This window comes from Oculina patagonica, chromosome 7, assembly GCF_052425735.1.
Source record: "Oculina patagonica isolate OP01 chromosome 7, crgOcupat, whole genome shotgun sequence".
NCBI classification, from domain to species: domain Eukaryota; kingdom Metazoa; phylum Cnidaria; class Anthozoa; order Scleractinia; family Oculinidae; genus Oculina; species Oculina patagonica.
The window spans coordinates 18,315,420-18,338,935 of NC_135764.1; the positions used below are offsets into that span (position 1 = coordinate 18,315,420).

Here is a 23,516-nt window from a genome sequence, read left to right on the forward strand (position 1 = left end):
CTGGCTTGTAAATGATGGGGATGATCGAATGGAGGCAAAATTCAGGACCCAAAAAAATTCCTAAGTCTTCCAACATTACCCAAAAAAATCCCTGAACCAAAAATAACCCCCCAAAAAATTCCCTTGTCAAATTACCCCTAAATTGCCAGGAGGTGCAATAAAATAACACAAAGAACGCTCGTTTTGTTTATTCATCATACCATAAATACGCCAAGGCCGCGCCAAGGCACATTAGTTCGTTTTTAATACCCAAAAAAATCCCCTATCTAAATCAAGATACCCAAAATAATACTTTCCAAATTTTCCAACCCAAAAAAATCCCGGAATCGAAAATTTCAACCCCAAAAAAATCCTTTGATCATCCCCGTCATTAACAAGCCGGAGTACCCCCCTGGGGAGGCTTGCGCCTTAGGTGCTCATATTTAATAACCCCCTAATAAATATTCCTGTCAATATGAACACCCTTCCAAAAACCTCAGCTACGCGCCTGGTTGTACAGGCACATGTGGTACAATTTCCCCCACAAACAAAGCAAGGCAACATGTGAACCTTTTGAAGCACTTTATTTGCACTAAAATGTGAGGAGGTACCCAGTTTTGAGGTTGCAATGATAAGAAAGCTGAGAAGTGAATTGCATAAATGTTTTAACTAGCAACCATCACAGTTCATCTCTTGAAATGCACGACTTACTTTTTAAAAGCAAAAAGTGATAATTTGGAGATACAAACTAAAGAACAAAAACAAAGTGTTGAAGGACCGTAGCCAGGGTTAAGCATAATAAAAAATTAATTTTAAGAACAATCTTAAAATGAACATTCTATTGACTTTAACAACTCCTCCTTAATTGACAAACTAAGGCAGTTTCCGAATAAGAAAAACATTAGAATCATGGCATACCGTGGTGACTCCAAAATGCTGACAACAATTCCTGCCCACTCCCTGGGCAATAAAACATTCTTTTTACAGACATTCATAATTAATTTTCATAGTCCATTCTTTCTTATTCAAGATTACACATTTATATTTATATTTCGTTATTCATTTTTTTTTTTTACCCGTCGAAGACTAGATCTAACAGTCGAAAGCTTGTATATTTTTAAACATTTTTAGCCAGAGATCGTTTCTAAAATTTTTATTAAAAACAAAGTGATCAGAAAATAATTCAAAAGGGAAGCCACCAGCCATGCGGCCCACACTGCCAGAGCTTATCCCAGTTTCTGCAGCATTAAGCGGCTAGGAAATATTTCTACTCCCCCCTGAATGGGATGCTACAATCCTAGACAAAAATCCTTGGGACACTTGAAGAAATAGTGCTCAGTGACCATGAATCCCTTTGCATTTAGAACCCAGTATTTAATTTTCTGAGCCCCCCTTTCCCCCCAAAACAATGTTAATATTGTCCCACGGTATGATAGAAAGAAACCAACATTGAATTGGGGGTGGGGAGGGGGAGGTCAATACAATGTCAACTTTACGACGAATTGATTAAGTGTCCCAAGACTTTTGTCTAGGATTGTAGTTTAATGGGATGCTAATTTGTCAGTCAGCAAAAGTTTCTGAGCCAAATTATGTCACCAAATAAAAATCAAAAATCTGAAATTACATAAAATCGTGGTCTTTTTGGAAGGGGATTTTTTGGAAGCTAGTAGATTGTTTAAATAAAAACTGGAAATGTGTTCCTTTTCATAATTATTTTTATTTATTACAATGTTGATATAAGCACCACCATCCTCGGCTTCCTGGATAATGCTCTTGGTATACAGTGTATATAATACATATACTTTTGATAAAGTACATTCATTTTGACATTTTGTAATTTATTGCTCATTTTCTTTTAATAATTATGTATAAATATTTTGTAATATTATATATATTCTTCCCTGAATTGACCTTAGGTTGTAACTACCTGGTAAGTAGTGACAAATTTGCATTAAAAATCTTTATAAATTAACTACATGTAGTAACTACATGTACCGGTAACTTACTTAAAATAATGGCCCATGATACAATTTTTAAGGGTTGAATAAATATTTGGCAATAAACATTGTGCCTTTGAGTACAACATATTAAACATAAAAGGGATGTTCCTAGTTCCTAGGTCTCCATAGTTTTTTTTAGGTGAATTTGTTTTGGGTCACATGGTATTAGTGAAAAAGTGAGGGCTTTCCCTGACTGAAAACAAAAAACTAGATTGAATTATTTATCTGATACCAGTAATAGATGCAGCCACTTGATGCTTGAAATTTAAAATTATAGCTACCCGAAACAGTTACACTGTAAAATACCTTAACTTCCTATTTAAAATATTTAAGACTAAATTTCCAAACAACATAACAGCATAGGTCACATGCTGCGAAACTCAGCCACTGATGCTGCCAAGCAGGTCTTGATGTTGGATCCACAGTGTAGAGGGAAGATGGATGATCATGCCCAGTGAAAATCTCGACGCACAACCTTGTACAGAGCCTGGTTAAAGGGTCTATAGTAGTCCTGTAAGAGTTTTACCAAATCATCTCTAACTGGAAAATGTTTTCTTCCTTTTGTTCCTTTTAAGCAGCCAGTCTTCTTCTTTCCATGTAATCCAATTTTTCCAATAAAGCATGGAAATCCTTTTGTTTTGTTAAAATAAAAGTTCTTTTCTGTTATCATGGGTCTTAAATTTAAAAACTTCTCAACACGTTTTATCTCAGCAGCTGGGTTTTTGATTAGCTGCTCTCCACTGACAAAATGAATTTGCGAAAGTGGAAAAAATTTCAACCAGCGGTTCAGATATTTAATGTAAACTCCAGATTTTACAATGCCTCTTTCACTTTTGATAGTGTTCTGATTCTTTGTAACATAGATTTCAAACTTTGGAAGAGAGCTGTTAGCTTTTAATGCTAACTGTGTGTATTCTGAAATTGCTCTTTTTGTTGGATCTCGGACAATCACCAAGAGCTTGATATCTTTTGACATGTTGTAAACACGCTCAGGAACATTCTTTGTGATAAAGTAAGCAGGAGATTTTTCTATGGTCAACTGCTCTGCAGTAGACTTAGGCATTCTTCCTCTGTACCAATCCAGGCCAAGCATGTAGTTTTCCTCTCGATTAAAAAAGTGTACCTCATCTGGGCATGCTTTGATGTCTGGGTGTATTTTAAGAATAACTAGCAATGCCCGAGTGCCTGACTTATTTGAACCAATAATGATTGCCTTTGGCAAACGCTTCTTCAAGGTTACACCATCATCCATAGCGTGTGCATTGACAAAGGATTTTTTGTTGGTAACATTGCTCAGCTCAACAATGTTGTTTATGAAGTCTTTGCTCTGCATTGTCTTAATTGTTGTATTACCATTCCATGTTGTGAAAAAGTAAGCAAAGAAGATGGTTAAAATCAACAGGAATACAACAAAAGCAAAACATCTTGAAGAGGAAGGCATTGTGGCACTGGTCGTGTACTAACTAGCACTGTACGTGTAACTCAGGAGGCATGACTTCTGCATGTGGTACACATTCAGTTAAAGGCTCTAGAAAAAGAAGTGAAAGTTAAAGATAAATAACCAGCATGAAGAGAGGGACATTAGAGGATGCTGCACACTGCATTAACACAAACACAAAACAAATTGGCAAATACATGTACCTAGTAATACAAAAGAAGCTAATAATTTAGAAATCTTTTGTTAATGACCATCAACATCGTGGCAATGAGGTCACTTGCAAATCAAAGTACTGTGTATTTTCTAATAATGAGCTGTGTATTAGGTAAAAATGTACAATCTGTACAGTGCACATCAAAAATAACATTTCATGTCAGTAAGTTCACTGACAGACTGAAGTGTAAACAATGTGATGGTATAGTTTTAACTTAACTTCATTTAATATTAAGCTTTCTATTCCTTTATAGTTTGTCGAAGTTTTACTGAAACTGGCATGTTCATTTCTTCCCTGAAGGGCACTCACTAAAGTGGGAAGTATCCTTAACTTTTAAGTCCACTCAGCACATATTTTGAGTTTGTGACTTAAGTCTCATGTTATCAAAATGAGAGAAAGGAAAATAAAAAATCAAACTGGTGTGAAGAATTTTAAACCCTCAATTATCACATACAGTAAAAACCTGTGTATAAGAACCTAAAATTTAAGAACCTGTCAGGCTAAAATTTTGATTTTAAACCCCTTTTCATAGGAACCTATTTAGCTTAAAATTTTCAATAGGTTCGTATTTTAAAAAAAAGGCACAGATGAAAATACAGAAAAGCATTTTATAGACACTGCAGCATGAAAGACATGCATGCTATTACTTTGGAAATAAAAGAAATACCGAATGAAGATGAAGTGGTCAACATGACTCGAGCATAGGGCAAAGAAAAATTCTGAGTCCCCGACGGGAATCGAACCCATGGCCTCCCAGATACCGGTTGGGCGCTCTAACTAACTAAGCTACGAGAGACTCGTTGTGAGCTGGGCCATTTTTACTAGGTTGATAAGTGACACGCGTCCTGCATACTGCTAGGATCAGCAATGTCGAATTCATCAAGTTTGTAGTAAATAATAAAGATGGTAAATTTTAAGCTCGGCAATAAATAATGAAGATGAAGTGTTCAACATGACTCAAGCATAGGGCAAAGAAAAATTCTGAGTCCCCGACGGGAATCGAACCCATGGCCTCCCAGATACCGGTTGGGCGCTCTAACTAACTGAGCTACGAGAGACTCGTTGTGAGCTGGGCCATTTTACTAGGTTGATAAGTGACACTTCATCTTCATTATTTATTACCGAGCTTAAAATTTACCATCTTAATTATTTACTACAAACTTGATGAATTCGACATTGCTGATCCTAGCAGTATGCAGGACGCGTGTCACTTATCAACCTCAGCTCAGCGTGTCACTTATCAACCTCAGCCCAGCTCACAACGAGTCTCTCGTAGCTCAGTTAGTTAGAGCGCCCAACCGGTATCTGGGAGGCCATGGGTTCGATTCCCGTCGGGGACTCAGAATTTTTCTTTGCCCTATGCTCGAGTCATGTTGAACACTTCATCTTCATTATTTATTACCGAGCTTAAAATTTACCATCTTTATTATTTACAAAAAAAATACCGCATGGTTATGATCTACACTGTATTTCTAGATTATTATTTAATACAGCAATATATTCCATATTACATATGCCCTGTACATAGTAGTTATCTGTGCTGATCGCAAGTGCTCCTATCAAATTAAGAATCTAAATTTTAAGAACCTAAGTTAAATCCCACTAATACCATTTAATTTTATTTTTTTGTGATCCATTTTGTTATTTTATTTGTGTTATTTTATCGTAAGTTTTAACTTTTTATAGTTTTTAATTCTATTATAAATATTGTAAATAATAATCTTTTAATATTGTTATAGTTCTAAGAAATTTAAGATTATTGGAAGACGAAGAGCCACCCTGTGGAAGCTCTTCCAATAAAGCCATTATTTTCATATTATATTTATATTATATTTCTATAAGAACCTATTAAGGCTAAGTTAAAAAAATCTAGGTTCTTATACGCTGGTTTTTATTGTATCTCTAATCAGCTGATATCTCATGGATGTCATTGATTAGTTATGTCAGGAGTAACATACCCAAAGCCTTGGACATTATAGTATTGATTCCCCTTTCATTGTTTTTCTGAAAATGAAGAGCATAAGATTTAATTAAGTAACCTACTGAAGTAGACACAAATTCTTCCTTAAAATGGTAGCCTACCCCCGTATCTTTTGCTAAAAAACAACAAGACCCACACCTTTCTCCTGTCTGCATATGTGCCTTGTGTCCCATCAGGCCAGAGCTTATCATGGTTTCCGTAGCATGAAGTGACTAGGAGAATCTCTACTCTCCCCTGGATGGGATGCTAGTCGATCGCAGGGTTATCCCCCAGCAGTAAAAATTTGCCAATACCAATTTACAGGCCTTCTGATAGGGTGCGATAAAAAAGCAGAAATTATGCAGCATTTTTAGGGTATATTATGTGGCAACAAAGTACTATTATTGGACAAATCATCACACGGTATCAAACAGTATCACAGGGTATCAAATGAAACTTTCTGAAGATTCTCGACACTTCCAACCTCTTCCTTTTGACAACATTTTCAGGAACTATTTACACACACTTATTAATTACAAACTTTTTACACAAACTGAATTATTCACAAAGTGGAACACTATATATGGTTAACAAAGGCAACAACTACCAAAAAGTGTCGTAACTGACAGGAATGGATGTGAATGACTTGCACCGTGTTTATGAGCCAGTGGCCAAGTTTATGTGCCAGCAGTAATTAGTTGTGATGTTGTGAGGTGTTGTGATTGCTCACAATGTGAAACGTCAATTTATTCTCTCCTAAATCGAGCATTTATAAGATGAAAAAAGACAGCTTAAAGTGACTAACACTAGAGGCCAGTTAGGACGGGAGGCCGACCCCCGATCCCGGACACCCCGACCCCCACCCCGGACACGACCCGGGACACCCACGGAGACCCCGGAGACAAAGGAGACGGGGAAAGAGAAGAGAAACGGCCACCCGACCGAAACAGCGACGCCAGCCACGGGGAGACCGAACGGCACCGGAAAGAAAACGGCCCACAAAAAAGAGCACCTGAAACAGGCAACCGAAGACAACAGAGACCGAAGAGGTGCCACAGCGCGGGCCAATCCCCGGGCCACATCACCTTGTGCCACTATGGGCCTGCGGGGACGGGTCCTGAGACGGGAGCGGGGGCGAGGAAGGACGGACAGGGAAACAAGAGGAGTGCGAGAGGGGGGCCCCCCACAAGGCCGGGGCGGAGGGGAGCCGGGGAGGGGGGCAGGGGGCGGCGGGGGCGTGTTCAACTCTCCCAGTTAGGACATCTTGAGCAGGCGATGGTCTAGCCTCGTTGGTTCTTCGAGGATGTGATGTATAACGGAACACTGACATTCAGTTTGATATTTGGACATTCTTCTAAAATTTCACACCATTCAAATTATAAAGGTTTATTATGATTACTCCTTTGGATTTACTTATCAAGAGTTGGATTTCGAACAAAATTTTTGTTGGTTTGATAATCAAACTCACAGCAAAATTAATAGATGTTCGATTTTGTTCAACTACAAACCCAATCGAACGATTGGTGTTGATTGGGTTTGATTGAATTTTGGTTTCGATTTAGTTTGATTGGATACCCTGGGCACATTGGATTGTTTCAACATATCACATCGTCGGTTTTCCTTGCATGAATGACAAAACAAGTTAAAGCAGATATACAAGAACCGTGCCGCAGGTCCAGACCGGTTTCCACCGTTTTACGGAAATTGGTCAATCTCAAGTCCGAGTGACTAAAAATACCTGGAAATGACATTTCAGGGAGTCAACATTTAACAATTTTCCTGGAAAAGCGTGCAACCCCCCCCCCCCCCCCCCGGCTCGGAAAACGATCACCAGTTTTCCTAGATCCGCTTGGGAACAATTTCCTAACGCAGAAGAGCGCACTTTAGCCTACCAGTACCTGAGTCACAGTGCAATATCAGAATGCCCTCTCTTGACCCCAACAGTTTCATTATTTTTAGGCAATAGTCTAGATATCAATCAATGTATGGCGTACGTAAACTGATCGCAGTTTTGTGAACAAAAATATAATACTATCGGAATACTACAACATGTAAAACTGTTCAACTGCAAGCAGGGTGCTTGAGCGCATGATATTGCGTTAGCAACATGATGCAAAATTTTATGTCAATGCAGCGAACTTATGTCTTGATCATCCTCCAATAACTATATACCACACAGGACTACCTTCTATTGTATCTCACATGATTCATTCAAACAACAAAACAAAGAAAATCCTACCTCAATTCCTTGGAGCATCTTTCAGCATCAACTGCATACATTCTCGTGTCCAGATCCCAAGTCGTTCACGTCGGATTTGACCCTGGGAACGAACAACGTTTCGAAGTGGGATGGGAGGGGGGGGGGGGGGTGCCTTGTGATTTTGTTCTTGCTAGATGTCTTTGCGACTTTTCCCTTAGACACGTCCCATCCTGTTCAAGGTAAAAGCTGCCGTTGCTTTCCTTGTTGATTTTTTCGTCCTATGACAACACACAACATTTTTTCACAACATCACATAAACACCAGATTACCTACAAAAAAAAAATTGCAAATACCGTAATAGCCTAGGCTTTGGTAGATTGTGCTCCTAAAAGTGGCATATTATGCTACTAGCAGTGCTCAAAATTTTGCCAAATTATGCAAAAATTATGCCTGAATTCCCAAATTATGCTTCTGATTTGCGAAATTATGATCACAAAATGACGTAGATTCTGTACATAGAGGTGCGCAATAACGACACAAAATTATGATGTTTTTCAAATAAACTGTTGTTGCAAATTTATTTGTGTTTTATGGCAGTTTGTCACGGCCGTCAGCTGTGCAAATTAGCTGCTCGCATATCTGAACCGTTTGTAAAATGCCTCCAACGACTTAACAATCACAATTGTATAGCTAAAACACGCATTGCAAGAACAAACTACCTAAATTTCATTTATTTCTGTAGAAAGTACACCATATTTACTAAATTTTATGAATTTATGCTCCAAAAAGTGCTAAAAATTGCTAATTATGCCGTGGCAGTGCTCGTTTCACAAATTATGCTTTTTAGCTCCAATTATGCCAAAAATTATGCTAGCACAATCTACCAAAGCCTATAATAGCCCGATGGGCTCCTGCCCTTATGCAGTTTACGTCAACATGGCTAGTTTCACTACCAAACCTCGCTTTCGACGTGCAAACTTGTAAATATTATCATGAAAGAATTTCCAAAGCAGCAAAGATGAAAAGAATACCCTCGTGACTGAAGACTGCATGAAGGTGGCGAAAGGTTGCAAATTATTTGCGTAAACGAGGCTTGGTGGTAAATTTTGAGCTTATGACGTTATCATGCATAAGGCCAATTTCGTAGCATAAAGAATGCATAGCTGGCGGATTTATTAACATGGAGGCAAACAACGGGCCAAACTGGAAAGGGCCAAACACGAGCGGTGCCGAACGCGAACCGGCTTTATAATAACGGAAGGTACGTTTTCTTCTTGGCGGGGAAGGGCTGCCGGGCCGCGAGCTGGACCTCAGTGCAGAGGGGCGGGTCATCAGTGAAAGACTTATTTATATAAAGCCGGTTTGCGTTCGGCACCGCTCGTAGATCCAACAATGCGCTCTATCCTATAAAACGTAAATATCCTACAATAATTATTCAAATTTTCTTGTTTTAGCGTGCACACATTCAACATCGAGATATATTCATATTCAAACATTTTGCGTGAACTCACAAGCGAAATGTTCTGAGGTTTCTACGCCGGGGTGGGCTTTCAAGATTGCGCTCGGCAACTTTTGAACAACTTTTTATCTTTCGAGCAACTTTTTTCCTTTCAAGTAACTTTATCATTTCGAGCAACTTTTTAAAATTTCTAGACCAAAGATTTCCGAAGATTGTCCAAGTGTTATTCGAAGGCCATACGCCTGGCGTAGCCAATCGATAAACCGATAATCGATAACAATCAATAGCAATCGATTTCCGATACCACTCGATAGGAATCGATAAAGACAAAAAGTTGTGAGTTCGATTGATTTCGATTTCCATCGATAAGGATTGGTTTATCGATTGTTATTGATTGTTATCGATTTTTATCGGAAACTATTGTCAACTTCTACAAGTTAAACATGGACACGATGTTATTTTATGGTTTTATCGACGTGCATTTTCGCGAACTTTTCCGGAAATTAACGAAATTTACCGAAGATTTCCGAGGAAGTGAAGATGCTTCAACTTAGTCAAATCATCCATCATTGAAAACTCGTCAAAAAATACGACTTTATCGGTATTTTCTATGTTCTTTGTGAATAAAATTTTTGTTATTTAACAAATTCGATTCTGGCCTTAAAATGTTATTTACTGGAGTTTTCTGTTGCAGTTAAATTGTATGAAAATACTTACCTTCAAACGGGGAAATAAGCATAAATTTGGGGAATTTTCTTATTTGAAAGCAAGTTTTGGATTTTTTAGGGCCTGTTTACATGGAGGTGGGGGACCCCGGTTAGGGGAGGTAACCCGCCCAGCCGTGGTCGAAAATAAGCTCGCGTTTACATGCAATCTTATCACCCCGGGATCCCGGGGTGACCTTTTCACGAGGTTAGACGGTAAACAGACAAAATGGCTTCGTATATTTTTTTCTCTTGTTCCTTTCAGTGGTTTCATAGACTCGGTGACTGAACTTCGGAGCCGAATTCGTTCCTGAGAATATCGAAGGTCCTACAATGACATATTCATATACGAAAATATGATATTTTCGTAAAGAGCAAGCCAGGTCGGCCTCGAAATAAATTCCATTGAAGTCGCATCTGTCGCATATCGCATTTCATTTTGTAATCTTTTATATTTGCGCATTTGCGGTGGATTTCTCTCATCTTGTGCTTTCGACTGATTAGTTGATTAGGCAAAGTATTAGTAGTCGAAGCAGTTGTCGAAGTCATTGTTGTTTATAGTTGAAGCGTGAGACTCGCTCGGGCTTACGCTTGATGCTTCACTTCGCAATGTCGTTCCACATCGGGCAGATGAAGCTATAGGAAAAGCTCGCCGGGTTTGTAGCCGTAGCTGAAGCCTTAGGCAGCCATATCTTGTGTAGTTTGCATTTACCGCCCGCACTTTCAGATTAACCATGAGTCGACCCCGGGTAGGCGGGTTACCCCACCTTGAAACGTTTACATGGCAAAACACGACCCCGGCTGGGAGGGTTACCCTACCCAGCAGACCGGTCAACCCGCCTGGGCGGGTTACCCCACCTATCATGTAAACGCAATCGAGCGAAAATGAGATTTTATATGGACAGGCGGGTTACCCCACCAAGGCGGGTTATAGTTACCTCACCTACCCGGGGTCCCCCACCTCCATGTAAACAGGCCCTTAGAAGCCTTATTACGGTGACATGTTAAGGAAGGTACCTTTTTTCTTGGGGGGGGGGGGGGGGGGGGAATTTTGGTATTTTTTTTCCAAAAAAGGGTTGGTCCTCCCTAGCGTTTAATAAAAATCTCCTGACCCCCGCACCTTTGGGTGACTGACAAAGTACGGCCCTTCTTTAACTACTACACAGTTCCATCTGGGCTCCTGGTTCCATGCCGTAGATAGGCCTGTCCCAACTGTGCTCATAAAATCCTGGACAGTTGCTCACTGGAGTGCCAAAAAGTTGCTTAAAAAGTTTTTTAGCTTGCTTCCAAAACGACCAGAAACGTCAAAAAATGGTCGGAAAGAAGTTATACCAACTATCTCGAAGCTATCGTCGATCAAAATGCTAAGAAAATGATATCTCACAGGTTGACAGCAATTAAAATTTTTTAAATATCGCATGAAAAATTGGGTGATACAGCAATACTGCAAACAGCAAACCTCAATGTCTCCCCACATGTGTTAAACAATATTTTTTTGCTACATGCAACTAATTAAGATATTTACCTGTAAAATTTGCTATTCCTTAACGGACACTACACTGTCCGTACAGTGGGCCGCTCATCTAACTATGCCGCTGGGTCCTGATTGTGTATTAAAAATTTGTAACATTGTTGTGACTAAATTTCTGTTATGAAGCATCCAGTCGTGTAAAATCCTGAACTGATCTCGACCGAGGGGCCAGAAGGAGTCAAATGGCAACTGGGATTTGGACAAACCTCGCCCTCATGGTTGCTTGTTTGCCCGGGGGGGGGGGGTACTCAACAAAGTTTTGTACGGGGAGGCTCCGCCCCGAGCTCCTACCCCTTACCCTTTTGTATACCATTTTGCCAGAAATTGTACCCCTTTCGTATACCTTTTCATGAAAAAAGGTACCCCTTTCATATTCCTGAAAGTCATGGCATAGACTTAAAACACAACGTTTTCTTTTCATTTTCAATAGCGCTTCATAAACTGAAATTATACAGCCATAAATTGCATCTGCTCGAAATATTTTTATTAAAAGGCCGGGCCCTTTCAAAAACCTAAATGACTGATTTCCATACCCTTTCGTATACCTAAACTTGTGAAATCTCTACCCTTTCATATACCTGAAGCCTGAAAAAGGTACCCCTTTCGGGCGGAGCCTCCCCGTATAGGCCATTATAGGGAGTACCCCCCCCCCCCCCGGGCTTGTTTGTCAGTGTTTTTTTTTTTTGTAGCTCACTGGGCTCACTGCTGCGTGCTGTTCTTCTCTTTTCCGTAAAGGTTAGTCTGTCGTTTATTGCTCCTTATTTCTAGTACTTTGCTAATCGCCCTTCAAAGGTTATGGCACAACTAAGGGGTTACTTTTGACAAAATATTTTTACACGTGTTGTTACGTGACTAATAGAAACTTGTCACGCGACTAAGCCACCATAAACTCGCCCCAGATTTCACCGAGTAGCTTATTACGACAATGCTGAAAGGGTGTCAAATGAACTGAAGGAAAGATGTTAGGAAAATCAAGAATTTGAAACGGTAAGTGGGTATTTTCTCTTATGAGATATGTAGTTAGGATAAGATAGACTTCTCGTTTGCCTTTATTCTTACCATTTGGTGCAAGAAAACAGTTGATTTTGACGAATTTTAAACTGTATGGATCATTCGTTTATTAAATATAGACGTCATTTGCAACGCGTCGATTTCAACCGTTTTTCTGCTGCCTTTGGCATTTTATACGCCATTCACAAGGTCAATACCGGATTTGTCGTCTTACAGTTATTTACTGGTAGATCAGAGATTGTAGAAGCACGGACAGAGAAATGGATTCTAAGATGAATTCTTTTCAGCGGGTCAGCATGTGCGAGCGACATGTTTTTAGCGAGGGTTAATATTACAAAGATGAAATTTTATCGCGTAGAACTGTTTCTACTTTCATCGCTGCTGTGGTCAATAAAGCAGACCCGAAATGCCGTTTTTACACAGCTTTTGCGCATTTGCGAAGTAAATTTCTTCACATTTTCTAATTTGCTTGTGATGACTATGCCGGAAAATACATGAAAAGATTAGTTTCCTTTTGACTTTGTTGATTAACCATTGTGAGTTGCGGTCGGTCGCGTGTTCTTATCAGCGTCTTATGTTTATAACTTTGACCCGCATTTGCTTTGATGGCCTCCGTGCTTGTTAATATTTTTTGACAATTTGCTTCTGATCTCATTCGCCCTGAGTGAAATCCTTTAGAAAGGCCTCGTAAATAGAAACATTGATGAAGAATTTAGCAGCAAATGGGAATATTTCTGGAAAAAAAAAATGGCACACTAATAGAATTAAAATGTTGAAAATCCGAATGCTTTCAGATCTCAAATGACACTGTCAGCTGTTCCATGAATAATGCGCTGTCGGATTTTCAGTTTTGCTATGTGTATGTTGTTATTATAATCATTTTTAACAAATGTTGTTATTTTCATAATCTGTTGCACTTGGAATCCTCTGTGCGTGTATGGATTTTTGGGGAAACTCCAGCTTGGGGTCGAGCCAATACCAGCCGGGATTTTATTAGTGAATTCGAAGTTTGTTGTTTTTCTCAACATGAAAGCCTCAGATTATCCTTATATCATTATCCACCCGGCGTAAATCAAATTATTAGTGACTAGGCCTTGGTAAAAAATAAAAAGTACCATCTAAAGTTCTATATTGTACTGCAACACTTTTTGTGTTGTCTTTCTTTTAATAGTGTCGTCGAGGATGATGAGGAAAATATAATCAAAGCCAGCCTGTTCCGTCAAGCGCTACTTAATTTAATATAACAGATTAAAAGATAAGTTCCAGTCATTTAAAAGCAATTCTATGTCTTCCCGGATTTAAACGTGTTGGTTGATGTAATTATCCGCGAATCTTTTCTTTTAGAGAAAGAAAACATTATACGTAGTATTTCCCTGTTTTACCGCCGAGTCTTTTTAACCTTTTCACCAAGCAAATCGAATTCTATTGCCCTTTATCATACAAGAACGAGAGTTGTAATTAACCAGCTTTACTGAGCATGTCATAAATAATGTATAGGAACCCAATAATATGACCCTATTCATTTAAAATCACGATTAAAATGCCCGAATATATTTTCAACCCTGGCCGCTGTCGATCTTTGTGTTGTGAACATGGGCAAAAAATATACTGTCATACACCGTAAGTTGGCGGGAGGTAAAAGGAGGAGCATTCCATTCAGGGTGAGTAATACATCAGCTGAAGCTTGAGAACTAACTCAACATCACGCTGATCACATTGCATTGAGTTACATACATGTTCTTAGTAAGGAATTTGCCGATCCACTCTCCACAAAGAACAAAATTCCTTATTAAATTTTAAGAAAATAATCCGTTATTTGCCCAAGGCAAGTCCTTTTCAGACATCTACTGTATTTTCATGTTCGATCCGTCTAATTTAGAACCATCCTGTTCTCACACTACATACCAAGAGGTCAAAAATAGTTTTCACGGGTATTTAAGTCATTGAATGCCAGTCGCTTATTATCCGATAAATAAAATCTACATGTCTCGAAGCACCCTATTTGCCCTCTCTATCTTAAACGAAAACGGCTGGAAATGCATGGAATTTGTCTTGATTGATGGATAAAGGTACTCTGATTGTGTTGCTTTAGTCGATCAATGCTTTTGCCCTTGTGATTTTAAAGTGTAACGGCAGGGAACCCCACGCGACCTTATCCAGTCTTAACCCTGCTTCTCAAGATTTTCTAATGCGGAAAACGTTGGAAGGGGATGCCATAGATCCGCCACTTTTGGATCTCTTGAATTATTACTCTGTGTAACGTTTATAACCCCGAAATATCTGCTCGATGGAAGGCGCTCAAAGCTGTTAATGCTTCAGCTATCGTTTTTTGCGTCAAAATTCATAAGCTTCTTATGGCGGCGAGATTTATCTACGCTGCCTTCCACTGAGAGGATTAGTCCTGACAGGGTAAGATTTTCTTTTATTGGATTAGCCTTACGTCGAACACCTCAGTGGATAAGGATAACCCGCGAGGTTAAATTTGGTTGGAAATCGTCTGTTTTTTTTTTCTTTTTTGCCCGTTAGTTAGCAATTCAGCCACTAAGCCACTGAGAGCAAAGTGAATTTTTTGGTGCTTGGAAATATTGCCAAAGTTGTTTGTGATGTTCACCCCGCGCGGGTCCTGGACGATTTGGAACCCCTCCCCCTCCCACCCGATCCAAATTCAAGTAAAAAGTGGTTAAGTGAGCATACTTTTACTTAAGTGCACTTGCGGTTTTGTAAGGTGTTTGTTGGTGTCGCGGATGGTTCGATCAACAAAAGACGTAAAACGACGTAAAAGGAAAAGACAATAAACAAGACCACAGTACAATAGCTAATCAGCAAAGACCAAAATATATCCACAATCAAAATATACCCAAGACCTGTGAAGAAAAGCTGTCCTGTGTGGAAAAGTTGTTTCTGCCTACCCAGTACCGTCCTTAGAGCTCGCTTTTCTCTAGGACAGCATCAAGAACGCTGACTCTGTATTGAGCATGCGCAAAGTACTCGTTAGTGATTGTTAGCCGATCAGCTTTGAGCGTCTGCGCACAACGACCGGAAGTCCGTAAACCGCGAACCTTCAAATCAGATTTGACAAGAGTCCTTGTCCTTGGTGCAGACCAAAAGAAAAGCGGGCTCTGGGACGAGATTACTGCCCTCATCACGTAACGCATGCACTGCATGTCCAAAGTTGCCCCTGGAAGAGCCAAAGTGTTTGCATGAAAAACGTTGCCCCTCCCCCCCCCCCCCCACCCCAACCAGGGTCACACTATCTTCAAAGCGGGTGTTCCTCCTCTCAGGGTTACCCTGCCCTCTGAGCCAACTTTGCAGCTATTTACTAATAATGGATGAAAAGCTCTCTCGGCTGTGGTAGCTAGGTATGGGCGAGGTGGAGGGTTGACTTTGTGGTTCCTTTTGACCGAGACAGAGATTTGATTTCCCAGTAATCAGTTCATTAATGTAAGATCTTTTGACGTGTAGACGCCGAGGTATTTTGTATGGTGTCCCTCTTTCAGGGGGTGCCACCCAGTGTGTCGGTGAATGGTGTCTGAGAGCCGGCACGCGAGACGCGGTGTAGTTCGCACCTAGTGGCGTTAAATTTCAGTTCTTCACATAATGTGAGGTAGACAGGAGGTTAAATATATTAAAATGAGAGGCGCCCAAATCAACCCTGATACATATAATGTTTGTGACCAGTCGGTCCATCCAAAATTGCTGTTGTTGTGAAGGAGAAGTCACCATACAATAATTTACTGCTTTTTTATTTAGGGTTTCTTTCTTCAATGCTTAATGAACGAAAACACCCGTAGCTTGGATAACGGGCAGCCAATTAATTAGCTGTGAAATAAACGACGAGTGAGTAAAGGAGCGCCCTTATCCTAAAGGTTTTCAAAAATTCGTCAACATGTTCCAACACCCGAGGGAGATGGCTGGGACTGGACACGAATTTGTCATGGTGTTTGTGCACGGATGTCCCGGCGTGCAATGACTTGTGGGCTCGAATCTCAGATTTCTTCCACGGTTGTTTTAATAATAGAGTGGGTTCGCACGCGCCTTGAAAGTCCTTGAATCTCAAAATAAAAACTTAAGGCCTTGAAAGTCCTTGAAATTGGTTTTCGGTCCTTGAAGGTCCTCAATTTTTTATTGAACGTCAAAAGGCTTTAAGGCAATGAGAAGACCGCTAAAATAAGCGAACTTTTTAGTTCTTCAGCAAGCACATCAACCGTTGATTTGGGGTAAATTTCATGAAAAAAAAGTCCTTGAAATTTCCAAGAAGGGTCCTGGAAAGTCCTTGAAAAGTTCTTGAATTTTTGGCCTGAAAAAGTGTACGAACCCTGAATAGAATTACGACGCGTGTTTACTTACTAACTTGTGCACTGTTGTTTCAGGTACACCAACTTAACTGTAAGCAAAGAGAAAATTGGAGCGCAAAAGTGGAAACAAGTCATGGCATCGTGGCTGGACGGACGAAGAGTATGCCTTGTCCTTGTTTTCTTGGGATTATTGTTGTTTTGCATTTACAGCATTACGTTAAAGGAACCCAAAACGCAGTTTAAACGTATAAACATTATAGACGATGGCGATATTCTATTTGACTTGGACAATGATATGAACAACGAGTCTCTACAATCGTTGCCTTCAAGGACCACAGAAGACAATACAAGACTATGGAAAAAGCTAGTTACAAAAGGAAAGAGCAAGGTTGATTTTCTACAAAAGCGTCTCCCAAATTCTATTATTATTGGCGTAAGAAAAGGAGGCACTAGAGCTCTGCTGGAGTTTTTAAAAATCCATCCCAAGATCAAGGCATGCGCGGCAGAAGTACATTTCTTTGATAACAACAGAAACTATCAGTTAGGGCTGGACTGGTATCGGGAACAAATGCCCAAATCTCTACCAGGCGATATAACCATTGAGAAAACGCCAGCGTATTTTGTGACGGATAAAGTTCCCGAGCGTCTGTACCAGATGTCAAAGACTGTCAAGCTTATCGTGATCGTGCGTGACCCGACAGAGAGGGCGATCTCGGATTATGTACAGGTTTCATTTAAAAAGCATGGAATTCTACCGTCGTTCGAGAAATTCATTACTAAAGATAAAGCAGAAAAGGTGCTGAGGACTTCAACTAGTACAGTTCAAATCGGTGTGTACGTTGAACATTTGAGAAAGTGGTTAAAATTTTTCCCTATCTCACAGTTACATTTTGTTAGTGGCGAAGAGTTGACTTCTAATCCAGCCACGGAACTTCAAGCTGTTGAAAAGTTCTTAAACATCGAGCCTTTTATTAAGAAGGAACATTTCTATATTAACCAAACCAAACGTTTTCCTTGTTTTTCGCAATATGTTGACAGTAAAAAAAGGAAAAATTCGGGGTGTTTGTCGGAGAGTAAGGGTCGGTCCCACCCTTCTATAAGAGATGACATTCGTGAGCTTTTACATGACTTCTACCGGCCATATAACAAGGAGTTCTATAAAGAGGTGGGGAGAGATTTTCATTGGCCATAGAGAGGTCATCGTTGTAAAACGAAATCATTTTCAAGAGAAAGGGACTGAAAAGTCAATACGATAAAACAGATATATAATCAAGCTGAGTATGTATGGCGCTAGATAAAAGCCGCTTTTGCTAAAAAAAAAATCGTCTTGCTCAGTGCAGGCGGTAACAACAACAAACTGATAAATGAGAAAATTGTTATCCATATCTATTGCACAAAGTTTATAGGGGAAAAAGTCAACAGGTTTACTTACTACCCAGAGGCCGCAATCTCGTTTGGTCAGCAGCAAGGATCTCGAGAATAAAAGTTTACCCAATCTTGTTGCAAGTTGTCCTGTTCTGTGCATTAATACCTCATCACTCGTATTTACTGTTATTAAACTCGTGTTCGCTTCTCTTTCTCGAGTATTCCATACTTAATATCAATAAGAATGATTCAAAATCCTCTATTTTAGGACAAAATAAATGTTGGTGAAAACAGCGCTGATGTCCTGTACAGTGTGTTAATTTTTATTGTACATTGCAAATTTAATCCATAATTTAATGTAGAAGAGTGTCCACGATTAGCCGTGTAAGCTAAGTACTCCCCGACACTTGATCTGCGCTGTGCTAAAACGATAGGACATGGTTTATTTCGCACTCCACGGACTTCTGATTAGCCTGTTCCAGGCGTTCGGTTGGTAGGGAACGGCGCGAAGAATAGCGAGCGACAGATGAAAACGTCGAGCGAAAAAGTAGGAGGGCCCTATTTCTTTGCTCGCCGTTTTTTTTTTTCGCGCCGTTCCCTACTAACCGAACGCCCTGGAGCAGGTTTACTTCTGACGTCCCATATTATTTTTAAATGTGCCGACCAGAGATAAAGTGGCTGTAAATATCGCAATATACGTGTTCATTGAAGGTAAATATTTGTGTCAACGATACCTACTTACGTAGGAAATGGAATACTCCATTTACGTGTTGTCATTGGCATAGCAAGCGCAATATAATATCAGGTTGGCAGGTCTTGAAAAAAAAGTTAATTCGCGTGCATTATTTGGCTAGCGTATGAACCCGCTGAGGAATCCGGTCAATGAACACGATCAGTTCATACCCGAGACTAACGCATGTAACACACGCACCAGTGGCGGATCTATGGCCCCACTTTATTTTTAGGCCAAACTGAAAGTAAGTTTTTTTAGAGAGCGAGATAAATAATTCAACCGAATAATTGTTCAATAATTTAGATTTATCCTGGTTCATAAACACGACCAGAAACGGATGAAACAAACAATACAATTACTTTAATGAAATGAAAACATCATAAGAAACCACTCACTCGTGGTCTGCATTACAATGTAATGCAAAACTGCATTTTCTTTAAGAATTCTCGTGTTACAAACAACAAGTTCGAAAAAGTTCATTTCCCACACAAAAAAGAGAAATCAGCTTTTAAAAGTGAAACATGATTTCTCCCAATTGTTTTTTTTTTTCGTTTCTTCTTCTTCGGCTTTGGTCGCCATACAGTACTTACCCGCTTATAAGAACCTGCAATATCAATTTAGAACCCATTTACATAAGGACCTATTTAGCCTAAAATTTGAAACAGTTCTTATAGAAAGGTTCTTATAGAAATTAACCTAAAAAATCTTCATATATGTATATATTTCATATCATTAAATCAACTTTAAGCCTGATACTGAGAATTAAAATATCTACTAAAATGGGTCATGGCCACATACTGTACTGTCTAAAGGCCAGGCCTGTTTTGGCATTAAATTAATATACATGCCACCTTTCTACCATTCACAGGTGTATAATATATTTCTCATTAAATAAGAACCTATTTAAGAACCTGCGTAGCCTAAAATTCCACTAAGCACCATTTACATAAGAATCCGTTTAGGCTAAATTTGAAAAAATGGGTTCGTTATAAGCGGGTAAGTACTGTATTGGTTTCTTTGGAGCAGGAGGTAAATTGGCAGCAGCTATCCTGTCTTGACGAGCTTGCCTGCGAGGAAGAAAAAATAAAAACAAATTACAAACCAATTAATCAAGGATGCATTGGATGAAAATTAGCTGCCATGCAACCAATTCGGGTTTGTTGAACTTGGTGTACGATGGTTGTTTGCTGTTGACTTTAGTGGAAGAAAGACTTTTAACAGTAATTTCAAAAAATTGCTCACTACCCGAAATTGTAGTGAATAAGAAAAGATGATCCGCTTCCTTTATTGAAGACAGAACAAGATCCTACAGGGGTCAAAACTCTCAGCTGTTGCTTTCTCTACCCAGGCTGTAAATTCCTATTTCTTCTCCAGATCACAGGCAGTATTACAGTTAATAGCACTTTCGATATGTAGTATAATATTTATTGCCACTCATTGATCCGCTGAATTTTATGTTTCGAGTTACGAGCGGAGAGGTCGACGATCAAGTCCGACAGTTTACGATGAGAGCTTTTTTTCTACACAACTCACCATCGTCGTCGAATGAAGTTCACTGCGCACTTCACCAACAGGTAAACAGCAAGGAGAGCAAAATTCACAACAACAACAACAGTGCACATTATAAAGAAGACATCTTGTCAGGTCATGGTAACAATTCGAGCTTCAACATTCTTTACGTGTTCTGTTATAAAAAAAGAGAGTTGAAGCTTATGATAATGTTTTCGCTTGACTTAAAAGAAAAACAGAGAATGAAAACTGAGATATTGTATAGAATAGCGACCTCCACAGCACTTTCTAAACAGATGATGCTAAACAGCAGATGTTAATTAAAAAATATTTCAGTCCTTTAAATTGAAAACAAAGGAGTTTTCAGCTTCACCGTATCGCGGTCAAATATTGGTCGAACTGGTTTTGATTTAAGCAAGTATATAGATATGTAGTAAGCTAATTGAGTCTCTCATGATGTCGATCATTTTTATTCTATGCAACTAGACTTAAATTAGACTTCTGACTTACTGTCAAGATATCCGTCATAAACCTTGGCAGCAACATCAGTTACGTAGTTAAACGCAGGAATAAACGGTTTTCCAGTCCATGCTATCCCATCCCAGATCCTCTTCCCCAACCAATTGAGTCCATGCCTGAACAACCCAGCCAACCATGTACCTCTGTCCCAAAACCACCCAGTTAACCATGTAGCGTCAGCCCAAATCTTTTCGTCCATCCATGCGACTATATCAAAGATCCACTCTTTCAGCCATGCAGCCCGGCCCATTCCAGGTCTTAGCAGCCACTTCAATCGTGATGTTAGAACATTTGCTCCATGTTGTCAATGTAAAGTTCATTGAGGCGGTCATCATCCTCATTGTAAAGCCCCATGCCTTTGTTGTGGTTGTTGTTATTAAGTCCCAACCCCGTCTCATAAATCCAGGAGGTGTAGGCTCCAATGTTTCGTAGAGGGAATGCTGGGGATACTCAGGAAATTTTTCGAACTTGTGATTGAAAATAATGAATAGGAGAAGGCTGTGACGAGGCTGTGACGCCAAACATAACATGGTCCAGGACATAAAATAAACTACACACTGAAAACATGATATTATAAAAACCACATCAGAGATATTATCCGGGTTCGTGAAAGAGAAGTAGACAATAAAAACAAATAATGTTAAATACCTTTTCATCTTTAGGTGTCCTGTTGTCATTAGGTGTGCTGCTGATATCTGCCGAGACTTTGTCGAAAGTGAAAACTAGTTTCACATCCAGTTTCATGGAATTGATTTGTATGTCAATCACATAATCCTGTAACAAGAAAAATGCCAAAGCATTGGCAATAAATATGCTGGAAAAGGAAGGTATTCGCCCAACAACAAACAAACAAAAACATTTCTCGCAAAAAACAAGAAAAACGCACGTGAACAAGTGAGTTGCCATCCATCCGTCGGTATTAATCGTGTTAGATGAGTTAACATGGGGGCATGTGCGGAGGGTTTCGAATTTTTATCACAAATGTACGTACCTTGTCAATCCAGTTGCTGTTCAAAGTCGTCTGATGTGGTTGAAATCTTTAAACAGGAAGTCCTGCTTCTTGATGACTTGTGAAGTTTCTGCTAAATAATTTCAAAATCAGTGTCCCTAAATTCATCCAGCTGGTTTTGAAATAAACTTTTCCCCGTAAGCGACAAGTTCATTTTTTAGTGTAGTCTGAATACAAAAAGCCAAGACAAACGCTATAGCAGCTTATGATATAACAATTGCTTGTCGTGCTTTTGGAGCAAGGAATAAAATAAGTTAACATGAAACATAAAAGGTAACCGTTGAAGCGACAAACGCTATAGCAGCTTATATAACAATTGCTCGTCGTGCTTTTGGAGCAAGGAGTAAAATAAGTTAACATAAAACATAAAAGGTAACCGTTGAAGCGCGCGCTAAAAAAGAATGAAGTTTAAAAGAACGCGCGCGTAACCAACTCGGAGACTACCATGGCAACCAGAAGAAATTTGGTTTCCGTCAAATATGCAGCAGTGCAAAGTTGATAAAACGTGCCATCGGCAAAGAAATGCTTGTTTGGTATCAGAATGCAGAAATCATTCCCTTTGCTTTTGGTGAATGTAAACCGCATTACTTGTATAGAAAAGAAAGTTTAATGTCTCTTAAAAAGAAGAAACTATTTCGTGGATTCAAAGTTTAAAATAATCGAGGGCGAATCGAAAAAAGAAAACGAAAACTAGTTTTTTAACTCGAGCAAATCTTACCTTGTCGTTTAGCATTTTGTGTAACATCCGATAACAGAAAGAAAAATGACAGCGCAATGAGCAAAATCACCACCTTCATGTTGATAACGAAACTTTTTTCTTCTCACGGGAAATGCATAGCTTGTTCGTTCCGCGAAAAAGAGCGAAGTGAAAGTTTGACATCACAATAGGTGTTTATGACGCGGCGCGCGCGAGATGAGCCAGGAAGACTCGCCCCAGGTTTTTTCTTTCTTTAACCATGGAAAAATATTATAGTCTTTCTGAAACGTTTCCGTTTAAACTATTTTATTTGTAAAATGTTGCTTTTTGTTTCTTTTTAATTTTCTAATGAAACACTTTAAACAAAAAGGCTACACGACTTTTATTTAGGCGTCTTCTGTCACAATACAATCAATTCTCTTCTCTCCGAAAATTCTTTGATTTTTTTACATGTTAGGTTCTTTTTTATCAGTAATCACCTAATAAATATTCGCGTGGACCGGTCTGGTATCTACTAGGTTCGAAAACTGAATTTAATTTTTACCTTTTTTCTCATTTCACATGATACTGATAAATCTGCCAATTTTTTTGCAACAAAATAATTCCTTTTTGAAGCCGAGGCACACACACACCTCGTTTTCAGGTATCCTTCAGATAGAGACAGAGGCGGATCTAGGGAAGGGGCCCTGGAGGCCCAGGTCCCTTTTTGGCAAAAGGCCTGCAGAACTGAGAAAAATAATTTTCGAGAGCGGGGCTCCCTCTTATTCTTGGAGCCTGAATGATCGGGCACCCCACTTACCTGAAGGTCTGGATTCGACACTGTTTATAACAGCTTGGATAGTCACAGACAGGATGCTACAGGTAATAATTTTCTTTAATTCTTCGTTACAGGA

The 23,516-nt window shown here is 39.4% G+C and overlaps 2 protein-coding genes and 1 pseudogene across 5 annotated transcripts; 1 reads left to right on the forward strand and 2 right to left on the reverse strand.

Moving 5' to 3' along the window:
• Positions 1-1,676: 1,676 nt before the first annotated feature.
• Positions 1,677-7,867, reverse strand: LOC144659522 (heparan sulfate glucosamine 3-O-sulfotransferase 3A1 pseudogene; annotated as a pseudogene). Of its 2 annotated transcripts, none has more exons than XR_013571920.1 (3): positions 7,831-7,867; positions 5,590-5,635; positions 1,677-3,507 (listed from the first exon to the last, which is right to left on the reverse strand). The product of XR_013571920.1 is annotated as a heparan sulfate glucosamine 3-O-sulfotransferase 3A1 pseudogene, transcript variant X1 (transcript). The 2 variants fall into 2 exon arrangements; XR_013571921.1 differs by lacking the exon at positions 7,831-7,867 and adding an exon at positions 5,751-6,414.
• Positions 7,868-12,397: 4,530 nt separating this feature from the next.
• On the forward strand, positions 12,398-18,297 carry LOC144659531 (heparan sulfate glucosamine 3-O-sulfotransferase 3B1-like). The gene is made up of 2 exons (XM_078519984.1): positions 12,398-12,472; positions 16,867-18,297. Exon 2 carries the CDS (start codon positions 16,925-16,927, stop codon positions 17,981-17,983), a length of 1,059 nt encoding a protein of 352 aa, XP_078376110.1. The 5' UTR covers positions 12,398-12,472; positions 16,867-16,924; the 3' UTR covers positions 17,984-18,297.
• Positions 18,298-19,229: 932 nt separating this feature from the next.
• On the reverse strand, positions 19,230-22,796 carry LOC144659532 (uncharacterized). Of its 2 annotated transcripts, none has more exons than XM_078519986.1 (3): positions 22,645-22,796; positions 20,423-20,573; positions 19,230-19,956 (listed from the first exon to the last, which is right to left on the reverse strand). In XM_078519986.1, the coding sequence occupies exons 2-3, from the start codon at positions 20,509-20,511 to the stop codon at positions 19,848-19,850; spliced, it is 198 nt and encodes a 65-aa protein (XP_078376112.1). In that variant the 5' UTR covers positions 20,512-20,573; positions 22,645-22,796; the 3' UTR covers positions 19,230-19,847. The 2 variants fall into 2 exon arrangements, with proteins under 2 accessions (XP_078376112.1, XP_078376111.1); XM_078519985.1 differs by lacking the exon at positions 22,645-22,796 and adding an exon at positions 20,909-21,385.
• Between the last annotated feature and the right edge of the window lie 720 nt (positions 22,797-23,516).

Bases quoted from the DNA above. Each gene is read 5' to 3' on its own strand.
- LOC144659531 (XM_078519984.1), top strand. From the start codon at position 16,925: ATGGCATCGTGGCTGGACGGACGAAGAGTATGCCTTGTCCTTGTTTTC.
- LOC144659532 (XM_078519985.1), bottom strand. From the start codon at position 21,167: ATGGGCCGGGCTGCATGGCTGAAAGAGTGGATCTTTGATATAGTCGCA. The intron at 20,574-20,908 runs GTAAGTCAGAAG...TTTTTATAACAG, and splicing joins TTATGACGGATATCTTGACA to AACACGTAAAGAATGTTGAA.